Raw genomic sequence first — 12,736 nt, 5'->3', positions numbered from 1 at the left:
CTCATGGTTTATGAGTTAAACCCATCATATTGATTATTGCAATCCTTGTGGTTTATGAGTTAAACCCATCATATTGATTATAACAATTCTCGTGGTTTATGAATTAAACCCATAACACTGATGACTAAATCCTCGTGGTTTATGACCCAGGTTTATGAGAATGATGAAGAAGAAATTGTGGTTTGTAACCCAGTTGTTAATTGTAATATAACCTAAAACATTCATTTCTTGGAACCACAAATTATGGTAATTATCTCACTATAATTAACACAATTCGAGGTAAATGAAACACTCCTCATTTATTTCCAATTACATTTTTTTTTCTATACAAAAATATAAATGTTAATTATATATATATATACAAAATAGTGACTATACTTGATTAAGCATTAATCAAATGACGAATCTAATGACCCACAAATACATCTGTTTGGCACACCACCATGTGTTGTCACACATCTGTAGTCAGGCCAGGAAATTCTCGTGGATCTTCTATAGGAGATCTGAAAGGCTGGGAAGACAGGAAGAAAGTGTACGTACGAAGTGTTTATGTCACTGGGTGGAAGCAATTCAGGTCTTAATGGAGTTGTGCCATAGAGGTTGTAGTCTTCTCAGTAGTTCGTAGATCATAGTTATATGGGAGGCACGGTCCTGAGACGTGATTGGTCAATTCCTTTCCAAAGGGGTTAGGATGTAACTAGTAAGTCGGGGGTACGATAGTCTACCACCGATCATAATAGTTCCTGTAGAAGGAGAACTGATCCTCCCTGTGTCTTTAACAAGGCCAGACTATCTTCCGTTAATGCTATGTGTGTCCTTAACAAGGCCCTACAGTGGTATGTGTGTTTGTGGGAGGAGAGTCTTGTAACTGTGCAGATATAGAATGGTCTCCCACTGCGCATGATTAAGGCGTCCTCCATCAGTTTACGTAGACACTGGTCATCAAGTATGGACAAAGTTAAAAGCATAACTATGACGTATTCAAAGCTTTGGTACTGTAACAGCTGAGGTTCAAAGCCGCTCATATATACATATATATATATATATATATATATATATATATATATATATATATATATATATATATATATATATATTGTGGTCTATTGAGTATTGCTCCGCTCTGGTTCTGGGGGCCTCGCGGAGGAGCAGTGTGCGCGAACCCTCCGCGAGCCGCGGGTTTGGAGGGTGTTGAAGGTGAGGACACCGTCCAAGGGCGTCACCACCTGCGTATACGCCTCGTACGTGTGTTGCGTGTCGTTGCCGCACGGTCGTTCGTATCGCTCCGACGACCCGGCCATGTTGTCGTACTGGGAGGTGGCTGAGTGGACGCCCCTTGGGGCCTGGAGGGGACCACTGGAGCTGGCTGGGTCACCCTGGTCGAGGTCCAGGGGCGGAGGGCAGGCCGGCGGGGGCGGGAGGAAGGCGACCCAGTTAACGTGCACACCGGAATCGTCGGTCCCCTGGTGTGGCCAGCGAGCGTCTTGACGCTGACGAAGCGGGTCGTCGGACAGGAGAGCCGTGGTAGCGTAGGGCTCCGTCGTCACCTGGCTGGTCCGCTGGAGGCGCGGCTCCGCGTACTCGTTGGCCGTCTGGTCCGCAGGCAGGAGACGCGTCGAAGACAGACTTGAATCCTTGTCGCTGTCGGTGGGGCGCCACAGCTTGTGTTCGCTGTACATGTTGACGGAGGGGTGGTCGGGGTAGATGGAGGGGTCCTGGTACAAGGCCGGGGCGTGGGGAGGGTTGGAGGGGGGCGCCTTGTGCCGCAGGCGCCCCACGTACAGCAGGGTGGCCAGACACAGCAGCACGACCAGCGGTATCAGCAGGTACACGAGCCACGCCGGCTGCGGTGGAGCGTACAACAGGGAACCACCGCCCTCCTCCTCCTCTTCACCGCCGTTTGCGTCGCCGTCGGCGTCTGGGAAGCCGTGGGCGCCAGCGCGGCCGACGTCGAGCAAGACGGGGTCGCTGAGCGGGCCGGTCCCCGCAGCTGTGAGGGCGGCCACACGCACGGTATACAGCTGGCCAGGCAGGAGGCCGCGCGACTCCAACCACGGGGTGGTCACCGTCTGCGTGGTGTGGCTCCCGTTGTGGTTAAGGGTGACCTGGTAGCCCACCAGGCGGCCACGGGCCTCCCTCTCCCCCACGGCGGACCACTGGATGAGGACGGACCCGTCCCTCCGCTGCGACAGTCGCACGTCGCCGGGCGCCGCCTCCGGCACTGTGGAAGACAACAAGGTCTAGTGAGACTCGAACCCCCCTCCCCATCCTCTGTGTACACATGACAGCCATAGAAAGCAGATACCAAGCTCACGGACCCCTTCGAGTGGGGTCGAACCCGGGTAAAACATAGGTAAATGACTAGAAGATTAGATCAGATCTATATCAGATAAGACTAGACTTGCAGAGATAAGAGTATGGTTGAAGAGGGACCACAATATTTGACAATCGTGTAATATTCAAGGTCGATAAGATGATCACAAAGTAAAGTGTAGAATATCTTTACTACGTGATGGCAAATATCTATGACACTTACCGTCTTCTGGAGTGGTGAGGGAGCGTGAGTTGGAGGGCGTGCCCTCCACGCTGTGCCAGAAGGGAACCACGAAGAACATGTATGGTGTGTTGGGTCGGAGGTCATCCAGTAGGTGGGTGGAACTCGAGGTGCCCAGGACAGTGGCCACTTGTACAGCCCCCAGGTCGTCCACCGCGTACACCAGCACGCCCTCCACAGACTCCTCCGTCGGAGCCAGGAAGTCCCAGACGAGCTGGACGCTGTCGGGGGCGCTGACGGCGGCGCTGGTGAGGGTCAGCACCGGTCGCGAGAGACGGCGCCGGATGTGACGCAACTGCTCCAGGGTCAAGCTGGGGTCAGGTGGAGGTCGCGTGGTGACCGGGTCAGACCAAGGGCTGGGGAAGGACGCCCCTCTGCTGCTGACGGCGCGCACCAGGAAGGTGTAAGTCTGACCCGGGGTCAAGCGGGTCACCACGCATCGCTCGCTGGTGACGACAGCGTGCGCCACGCGCCACTCCTCCCAACCCTCGCGCCAGTACTCCACCTTGTACCACTGGTTCGAATCCCCGCTCACCTGCGAGTTGGGCATCCAGCTCAGCTGCACGGCCGTTTCGTTGACGGCGACGAGACGCGGCTTGGAGGGCGGCGCCGGCAGGAGAGGCTGGGATGCGGGTTGGCGGGGCGCGTCCTTGGACACCCGGAGCACCGCCTGCTGTTGCACAGTGCCGCTGGCGGCAGTCACGTGGCACGTGTATATCCCCGCGTCCTCGTCACGCACGTCCTTGATGATAAGGGCGCCGTTGGCCGGGAGGGAGAGCCGCGGGTGAGCCGCGCCCTGGGAGAGGCGGCGGGGAGGGTGAGAGGGAGAGGGACGGTGCCACCAGGCGAGGTCAGCCTCGGCCCCCTCGCTCACCGCCTCGCACGGGAAGGACGCCTGGCTCCCGCGGGTCAAAGTCAGGTCACGAGGACCCACGCCCATAACGGGCGGAGGGTGACCTGAGACGACCAGGACCTCCGCCCGCCCGCTGACGCCCCCGCCGCTGCTGACGGCCCAGCAGTGGTAGGTGCCGCTGTCCTCCGCGCTCGCCTGCTGCAGGAGGAGGGTGCGTCCGTCGGCCGAGACGGTGGCGTGGCCGCTCGTCTGGCCGGGCGACAGGAGGGCGGCCCTGTCCACCGTCGGGAGTCGCCATAGCACCGTAGGTGGAGGCTGACCCTCTACGCGACACATGACCTGGGTCGCCTGACCCGCCATGACCTGGAGGTCTTGCGACCGCTGGGTCAACTGGGGGGCGTCCACGACGGTGAGGGAGGCCCGGGCTGCCGCCACACCCGCCTCATTCTCCACCTCACACACATACGTGCCCGAGTCGCCAGCCACCACCCCGTCCAACACCAACTTCTCCTCCTGTATGGTCGCACGACCCAGGGGCATCTTGCCGTCCAACCTCCGCCAGGTCACCGTGGGCGCGGGCGAACCCCGCGCCCTACACGCCAGCTCCACCACCACGCCTGACGCCGAGGTGACGTTGGAAGGCCGCTCCTCGAACCAGGGCGGGGCTGTGTGTGGGGCGGGAGAACACATGGATCACTCAACTGTTACTCACAGCACCAGGAATATATCTCTCCGTCAGCGTCTCCGACATGAAAGTTCAAACAGATTTGATATACAAACACCATACTCATATGACTCATGACTCATAACCCCTTTACTTTCATATGACTCATGACTCATAACCCCTTTACTTACTCATGACTGTGAGGTGGGTGGGGGAGGACTCACGCACACCGGCGGCGTTCCTAGCCCGGCAGACGTACGTGGCCGCATCCCCTTCGACGGTCCTGCTGAAGACGAGGTCGCCTTCGTCCGAGACGCTCACGCGACTCGCGTTGGAGACCAGGTGTCCCTCCCTCAGCCAGTGGACCTCGGGCGTCGGGGTGCCCCTGGGAGGGCGGCACGGCAGGACGAGCGGGTCCCCGACGCGGATCCTGACGGAAGGGCCCGCCTGCCTCTGGAAGTCGTACGCCAGCGACGCCACCGTCAGCGTCGCGTTGCGCGACCGCGTCTCCCCGTGGCTGTTGGATGCGACGCACCAGTACGTCCCGGCGTCTGCGTCCTTCTTGGAGGCGATGACGCGCAGGAAGAACAAGGATCCCGAGGGCAGGAGGACCCTGTGGGAGCGGGAGTCCAAGGGCGACGTGGCCACCTCCCGACCCTCCCGGAACCACTGGATCCGCGCAGCGCCGCTGGCTGCGCAGTTCAGCGTGGCGGGGTCGTTGCGCCGGGCGACGACGCTGCCTGGGTGTTCCTTGATGACTGGGGGCCGCCCACCTGCAACACATACACACCTGAGGACACCCCAGTACACCTGGCGACACCCCAGTACACCTGGCGACACCCCAGTACACCTGACGACACCCCGGTACACCTGACTACACCCCAGTACACCTGACGACACCTCAGTACACATGAGGACACCCCGGCCCCTGCAACACACAACACACAGACACCTGACTACACCCCAGTACACCTGACGACACCCCAGTACACCTGAGGACGCCCCAGTACACCTGAATACGCCTCAGTACACCTGACGACGCCTCAGTACACCCGAGGACACCCCAGTACACCTGATTACACTTCAATACACCTGAGGACACCCCAGGACACCTGACTACACTTCGGTACACCTGAGGACACCCTAGTACACCTGTTTACACCCCGGTACACCTGAGGACATCCCAGTACACCTGAGGACGCCTCAGTACACCTGAGGACACCCTAGTACACCTGAATACACCCCAGTACACCTGAGGACGCCCCAGTACACCTGTGGAAACTTCAGTACACCTGAGGACACCCCAGTAAATCTGACTACACCCCAGTACACCTGAGAACACCCCAGTACACCTGAGGACACCCCAATACACCTGACTACACCCCAGTACACCTGAGGACACCCCAGTACACCTGACTACACCCCAGTACACCTGAGGACACCCCAGTACACCTGAGGATACTTCAGTATGCCTGAGGACACCCCAGCACACCTTACTACACTCCAGTACATCTTACTACACTCCGGTACGCCTAAGGACAGCCCCATACGCCTTACTACACCCCAGTATACCTGGCGAAGACACCCCAGTACACCTTACTATACCCCAGTACACCCGACGAAGACTCCGCAGTAGCGCTAGACTACACCTTACTAGCCCCTGATCCTTCCTACTAGCCCCTAGTACATCATATAACACCCTGGTACACTTTACTAGCGACCAATACACCTTGTTACTAACCAGCCCATCTCCCTGACCTCAAAAAATCATATTAAAGATAATCATTCTCTCTCTCTCTCTCTCTCTCTCTCTCTCTCTCTCTCTCTCTCTCTCTCTCTCTCTCTCTCTCCATCCATCTATCTATCTATCTAGGAGCTGGCCTTGGGAGAGGTTGATTTAGAAAATGAAAAAAAAGAGGGGGGGGGCCTATAACACCCCCCCCCCAAACCCCCTCTTCTTCGAGAACACAAAGAGGAGAAAACCACATGCTACCATCACCAGAGTGTCGACCATCTGGCCATAGATAGCATTGTATTGCGCCCGGTTATGATATACGTACCCACCTTCCTCCCCCACTAACGTTACAATGGCCCCTACCCATCTCTTCTACTGGGTTTAATATCCCATGAACCTTCTTTCTTTTATCCCAGACTGTCTCACACTGAGGTGGCCAGCGTATCTAAGTGGGATATGTGGGACAGAGGTCAAGTCTAATGTAATGGATGGGGCGAAAGGGGGTCTCTGGGATATGACGCTATGTGTAGCGGGATGGTGGGATATGACGCTATGTGTAGCGGGATGGTGGGATATGACGCTGTGTGTAGCGGGATGGTGGGATATGACGCTGTGTGTAGCGGGATGGTGGGATATGACGCTATGTGTAGCGGGATGGTGGGATATGACGCTATGTGTAGCGGGATGGTGGGATATGACGCTATGTGTAGCGGGATGGTGGGATATGACGCTATGTGTAGCAGGATTGCGGGATATGATCCTATGTGTAGCGGGATTGTCGGGTAAGATGTGTAGCGGGAACGCTATGTGTAGCGGGATTGTTGGATATGACGCTATGTATAGCGGGATTGTGGGATAAGGCGCTGTGTAGAGCAGGATCGCGGGATATGACGGTATGTGTATAGCGGGATTGCGGGATATGACGCTATGTATAGCGGGATTCCGTAACTTGTCGATGAAGAGTAGCGGACTTTGCTAAATCTGCTTCAGATTATTATAACAGATGACCATATGCTCATATGATTAATCAAGGAGATAATCATTGATTAATTAGGGAGATGATCACTAATTATTTAAAGAAATCATAACTGATTAATCAAGGAGATAATTATTGATGAATTAGGGAGATAATCACTGATTAGTCAAAGAAATAATCGCTGATTAATCAAAATGATCATTTATTAATTAGGGAGATAATCACTAATTGATCAAAGAAATAACCACTGATTAATCAAGGAGATAGTCATTGATTAATTAGGGAGATAATCCCTGATTAATCAAGGAGATAATCACCGATTAATCAAGGAGATAGTCATTGATTAACTAGGGAGATAATCCCTGATTAATCAAGGAGATAATCATTGATTGATTAGGGAGATAATCACTGAATAATCAGGGAGATAATCACTAATTTATCAAGATAATCACTAATTAATCAAGGAGATAATCATTGATTGATCAGAGAGATAATCACCCATTGCCTCGGAAACACTGAACTTCTTGCGTGACTTGAATGGGGGGAGTAATAATTGGGGGGGGGAGTAATAATGGGGCCATAACACAACTTAATCTTTGTGATTTAAGAGTATTTGGTTCTTATATAACAACGAGGGAGAGAGCAGTTCACTCTACCCCCCCTCCCTCCCCTCATGTTACACACACACACACACACACACACACACACGAGATGGGGCCCCACCAGTGTACAACTCCCTCCCCGCACAGTACAAGGGATGGGATATATATATATATATATATATATATATATATATATATATATATATATATATATATATATATATATATATATTTTTTTTTTTTTTTTTTTTTTTTTGCTTTGTCGCTGTCTCCCGCGTTTGCGAGGTAGCGCAAGGAAACAGACGAAAGAAATGGCCCAACCCACCCCCATACACACGTTTATACATACGTCCACACACGCAAATATACATACCTACACAGCTTTCCATGGTTTACCCCAGACGCTTCACATGCCTTGATTCAATCCAATGACAGCACGTCAACCCCGGTATACCACATCGCTCCAATTCACTCTATTCCTTGCCCTCCTTTCACCCTCCTGCATGTTCAGGCCCCGATCACACAAAATCTTTTTCACTCCATCTTTCCACCTCCAATTTGGTCTCCCTCTTCTCCTCGTTCCCTCCACCTCCGACACATATATCCTCTTGGTCAATCTTTCCTCACTCATCCTCTCCATGTGCCCAAACCATTTCAAAACACCCTCTTCTGCTCTCTCAACCACGCTCTTTTTATTTCCACACATCTCTCTTACCCTTACGTTACTTACTTGATCAAACCACCTCACACCACACATTGTCCTCAAACATCTCATTTCCAGCACATCCATCCTCCTGCGCACAACTCTATCCATAGCCCACGCCTCGCAACCATACAACATTGTTGGAACCACTATTCCTTCAAACATACCCATTTTTGCTTTCCGAGATAATGTTCTCGACTTCCACACATTCTTCAATGCTCCCAGGATCTTCGCCCCCTCCACCACCCTATGATTCACTTCCGCTTCCATGGTTCCATCCGCTGCCAGATCCACTCCCAGATATCTAAAACACTTTACTTCCTCCAGTTTTTCTCCATTCAAACTCACCTCCCAATTGACTTGACCCTCAACCCTACTGTACCTAATAACCTTGCTCTTATTCACATTTACTCTTAACTTTCTTCTTTCACACACTTTACCAAACTCAGTCACCAGCTTCTGCAGTTTCTCACATGAATCAGCCACCAGCGCTGTATCATCAGCGAACAACAACTGACTCACTTCCCAAGCTCTCTCATCCCCAACAGACTTCATACTTGCCCCTCTTTCCAAAACTCTTGCATTCACCTCCCTAACAACCCCATCCATAAACAAATTAAACAACCATGGAGACATCACACACCCCTGCCGCAAACCTACATTCACTGAGAACCACATTTCTCTGTGGTAGACAGTGGCGTGTCTGTAACCCCCCCCCCCCCAACCTTCACCTGCCAAAGTCATTTTCACCTCCTGAGCTGTGAGGGTAATATGAGGCCTCCCCCCTCCCTGGTTCACCTCCCTCACACTTCACCCCTCACTCACTCACTCACTCACTCACCTCCCGCCCGCCTCATATTGGGCCCCAGTACACCTCTCATGGCGCCACTCACAATCTCTAACAACTTGGTTAAGGGACGGGGTTAAGGGACGGGGTCAAGTTAAGGGACGGGGTTAAGGGACGGGGTCAAGTTAAGGGACGGAGTTAAGGGACGGGGTCAAGTTAAGGGACGGGGTCAAGTTAAGGGACGGTGGCAAGTTAAGGGACGGTGGTAAGTTAAGGGACGGGGTCAAGTTAAGGGTCTGGAAAGAAGCTATTCGAAGGACCAATAATCTCACTCCATGTGACCTAGATATTGTTTGGTACTGAGAGAGAGAGAGAGAGAGAGAGAGAGAGAGAGAGAGAGAGAGAAGGGGCGGGGCGAGAGAGAGAGAGAGAGAGAGAGAGAGAGAGAGAGAGAGAGAGAGAGAGAGAGAGAGAGAGAGAAGGGGCGGGGCGAGAGAGAGAGAGAGAGAGAGAGAGAGAGAGAGAGAGAGAGAGAGAGAGAGAGAGAGGCCATACAAAAACCCTCCCCCCAAAAATAATATTTGAAATAGAGAGAGAAAAAAAAATAATAATTTGCGTTGGTATCACTGCTTGTGAGCGTAACGTGGGCTATGGCAACGCTGCCGGCGCGGGTTCCTCCCGTTGTGACGGAACCTTGGTAACGCTGCGTGGCTACAGTCGCGTTACGGTGACGATGTGACGTGGTGTCGTAACAATGACACTATTCCGTTAAATCTTTGAGAGACAGACATAATAATGAGAAAATTTCTGATAGATTTTTTTTCAAAAAAATCATGAAATTTAATTTTTGGAAAAAATATCATAAATTTTTCGATTGATATAAAAACTATCATTAATACTAATATAAGTTGGATGGTTGTTTGAGTTTTAGGGCTATTTTCTGCTAGGGTCGTTAACAACGTCAAATTAAACTACATCCAACCATCGTAAATTTGGAAAACCTACTTCAGTTCTTAAGAATAATTTTTTCTGATATGTTCAACACTTTCGCTGTATATGTGGCTCTTCTAATGTTATAATATATGAAAGATTTTACCTTAAATTTGAACAATTAATTTGTAATTTTACACTGAAAATTTATTAATTTGAAAGAGAATTTGGAAAAATCTAATATCGTTCAAGATTTTGAACATTTATATGTATCATATTTAGAAATTTTTACCTTAAATTTAAACAATTAATTTGTAATTTTTCACTAAAAATTTAATATTTGAAAAAATTTGGAAAAATTTAATATCTTTGAAGATTTTTGAACATTTGTATGTATCATATTTAGAAAATTTTTCACTATATATCAGATCTTTAAAGTCGAAAAAAAATTAAATTGAGAAATTTCTAAAAACATTTTTGTTTTTAGATTTTAGATAAATAGATCATTTTTATCCCTGGGGATAGGGGATTAAGAATACTTCCCACGTATTCCCTGCGTCGACTAAAAGGGGAGGGAGCGGGGGGCTGGAAATCCTCCCCTCTCATTTTTTTAAATTTTCCAAAAGAAGGAACAGAGGGGGCCAGGTGAGGATATTCCAAAAAAGGCCCAGTCCTCTGTTCCTAACGCTACCTCGCTAACGCGGGAAATGGCGAATAGTTTAAAAGAAAAGAAAGAAAGATATATATATTCGTTAAGTACTGTCCTTGTTAAACCTGTATGCCATCATAGAGTCTCTAGGGCACACATAAACCAGAGTTAAACCATCTCGTTCACCTCCTAGTCTCTCTAGATAACACATAAACCTATGTTAAACCCTGTTCCCCCTCCCCGCAGTGCATTACCTCAACATGACCCATAAACCTGTGTTTAAACCCCTCTCATCACCTTCGTATCACCTATAAACCAAAGATAAAACCATGTTAAACCTTCCTCATCCTCTAGTATCATTCCTAGATCATACATAAACCCGAGGTTTATCATCTCCCCTTCTGGGCATTTCTAAGTCGTACTTAAACCAGTGTATCACTTCTAGATCGTACATAAACTAGAGTTAAACCTCCTAAACCCATCTCTAGATCATACATAAACCAATGTATCGCCTCTACATCGCACATAAACCAGAGTTAAACCTTCTAAACCTATTTCTAGATCTTACATAAACCAATGTATCGCCTCAAGATCGCACATAAACCAGAGTTAAACCTTCTAAACCCATCTCTAGATCATACATAAACCAATGCATCGCCTGTAGATCACACATAAACCCGAGTTAAACCTCCTCTTCCCACTCCTAGATCACACATAAACCAATGTATCTCTTCTAGATCGAACATAAACCCAAGTTAAACCTTCTAAAACCATCTCCAGATCATAAATAACCCAGTGTATCTCCTCTGTATTGCACATAAACCAGTTAAAACTCCTACTCTACCCCTAGATCATAAATAAACCAATGTATCACTTCTAGATTATACATAAACCGGAGTTAAACCTCCTACTCCTAGATGATGCATAAACCAATGCATCGCCTCTAGATCGAACATAAACCCGAGCTAAACCATCCACTCCCATCTCTAGATCATACATAAACCAATGTATCGCCCCTACAATCGCACATAAACCCGAGTTAAACCCTCCACTCCCCTTCGCATGACCTCAGGACCGACACATAAACCCGAGTTAAACCATACCTCGACTCACCTGTGTCTCCAGCTGTGGCACCAGCGACCAGAAGCATAAGGACGATAATCTCCATCATCTCCTCTCTACGTACGGGGGGAATAAAGTGTTATTCCTCCTCCTCCTCTTCCTGTAGACGTCCTCTACCAACTCAAATCCCTTCCGCGCCACTATACGCACCGACTCTGTCATCGTTTGGAGAGAGAGCGAGACACAGGGCATCCATGCCAGCTTGCCAGCGATATTATAGACGCGCGGGCGCACACGCCCGTGTGCGCCGCCCTCCTCTTCCTCTTCCTCCTCCTCCGTCAGCGCTTGTTACGACCTCGTCTACGACAGATCGAGCAACACGACGTATTGCGTTACCTTACACCGATGATGGTTATCGGGGGGGGACGTGTATCGTACGCGCTGAGCTTGTGTGTGTGTGAAGAGGGAGGGTGGGTTACCCACTTGTGTGGTGTCGCAGGAGGAGCGAGATGCGTCGTCGTAACGAGGGATTGGTGGTGGTTTACGTCAAGGGGAGGAGGAGGGGGCGTAGCATGGGACGCCCGTCGTAAGAGCCAGGAGTACGTGGGTGGGAGGTGGTAGTACGTGGGTGGGAGGTGGTAGTACGTGGGTGGGAGGTGGTGGTACGTGGGTGGGAGGTGGTGGTACGTGGGTGGGAGGTGGTAGTACGTGGGTGGGAGGTGGTGGTACGTGGGTGGGAGGTGGTAGTACGTGGGTGGGAGGTGGTGGTACGTGGGTGGGAGTACGTGGGTGGGAGGTGTAGGTTCACGAGCGCTCCGCGTTGGCTGGCACGAAGGACCAACCAGCCAGCTCCACCTTGCCTGGTCCAAGTCTCCACTGACACTGGTTCGCTCGCTCGCCCCGTCGTGGGACGGCGCCACGGGACGGTGGGGAGTGTGGGGAGTGTGGGGGTGTGGGGTGTGTGTGGGGGGCGCCTCTCGAGGCTATCGGCTGGGTGGGGAGGGTGGGTGAGGGAAGGCGAGGCGAAGGTGGAGGTCTATACAGAGGGTGGTGGGTTGGGTCGAATTGGGTCGGGTGTGGGTGGGTCTGGTCGTGTGTGTGTGTGTGTGTGTGTGAGTGTGTGTGTGTGTGTGTGTGTGTGTGTGTGTGTGTGTCTGTAACTCTCTTACTCTTTGTATACTTATGTCCCTCTGGTCCTCAGCCTACAACAACCCTTTACTA

The 12,736-nt window shown here is 50.9% G+C and overlaps 1 protein-coding gene across 1 annotated transcript; it reads right to left on the bottom strand.

Annotated features, from left to right (window-relative positions):
• Window positions 1–297: 297 nt before the first annotated feature.
• LOC139759000 (roundabout homolog 2-like) lies at window positions 298–12,393 on the bottom strand. Its single transcript, XM_071680882.1, has 4 exons — window positions 11,567–12,393; window positions 4,263–4,844; window positions 2,537–4,072; window positions 298–2,221 (listed from the first exon to the last, which is right to left on the bottom strand). The coding sequence occupies exons 1-4, from the start codon at window positions 11,622–11,624 to the stop codon at window positions 1,104–1,106; spliced, it is 3,294 nt and encodes a 1,097-aa protein (XP_071536983.1). The 5' UTR covers window positions 11,625–12,393; the 3' UTR covers window positions 298–1,103.
• Window positions 12,394–12,736: the final 343 nt, after the last annotated feature.

This window comes from Panulirus ornatus, chromosome 32 (assembly GCF_036320965.1).
Source record: "Panulirus ornatus isolate Po-2019 chromosome 32, ASM3632096v1, whole genome shotgun sequence".
In the NCBI taxonomy this organism is placed as follows: domain Eukaryota; kingdom Metazoa; phylum Arthropoda; class Malacostraca; order Decapoda; family Palinuridae; genus Panulirus; species Panulirus ornatus.
Note: the sequence above shows the minus strand (reverse complement) of the source record. Positions and strands in the feature narration are given on the sequence as shown.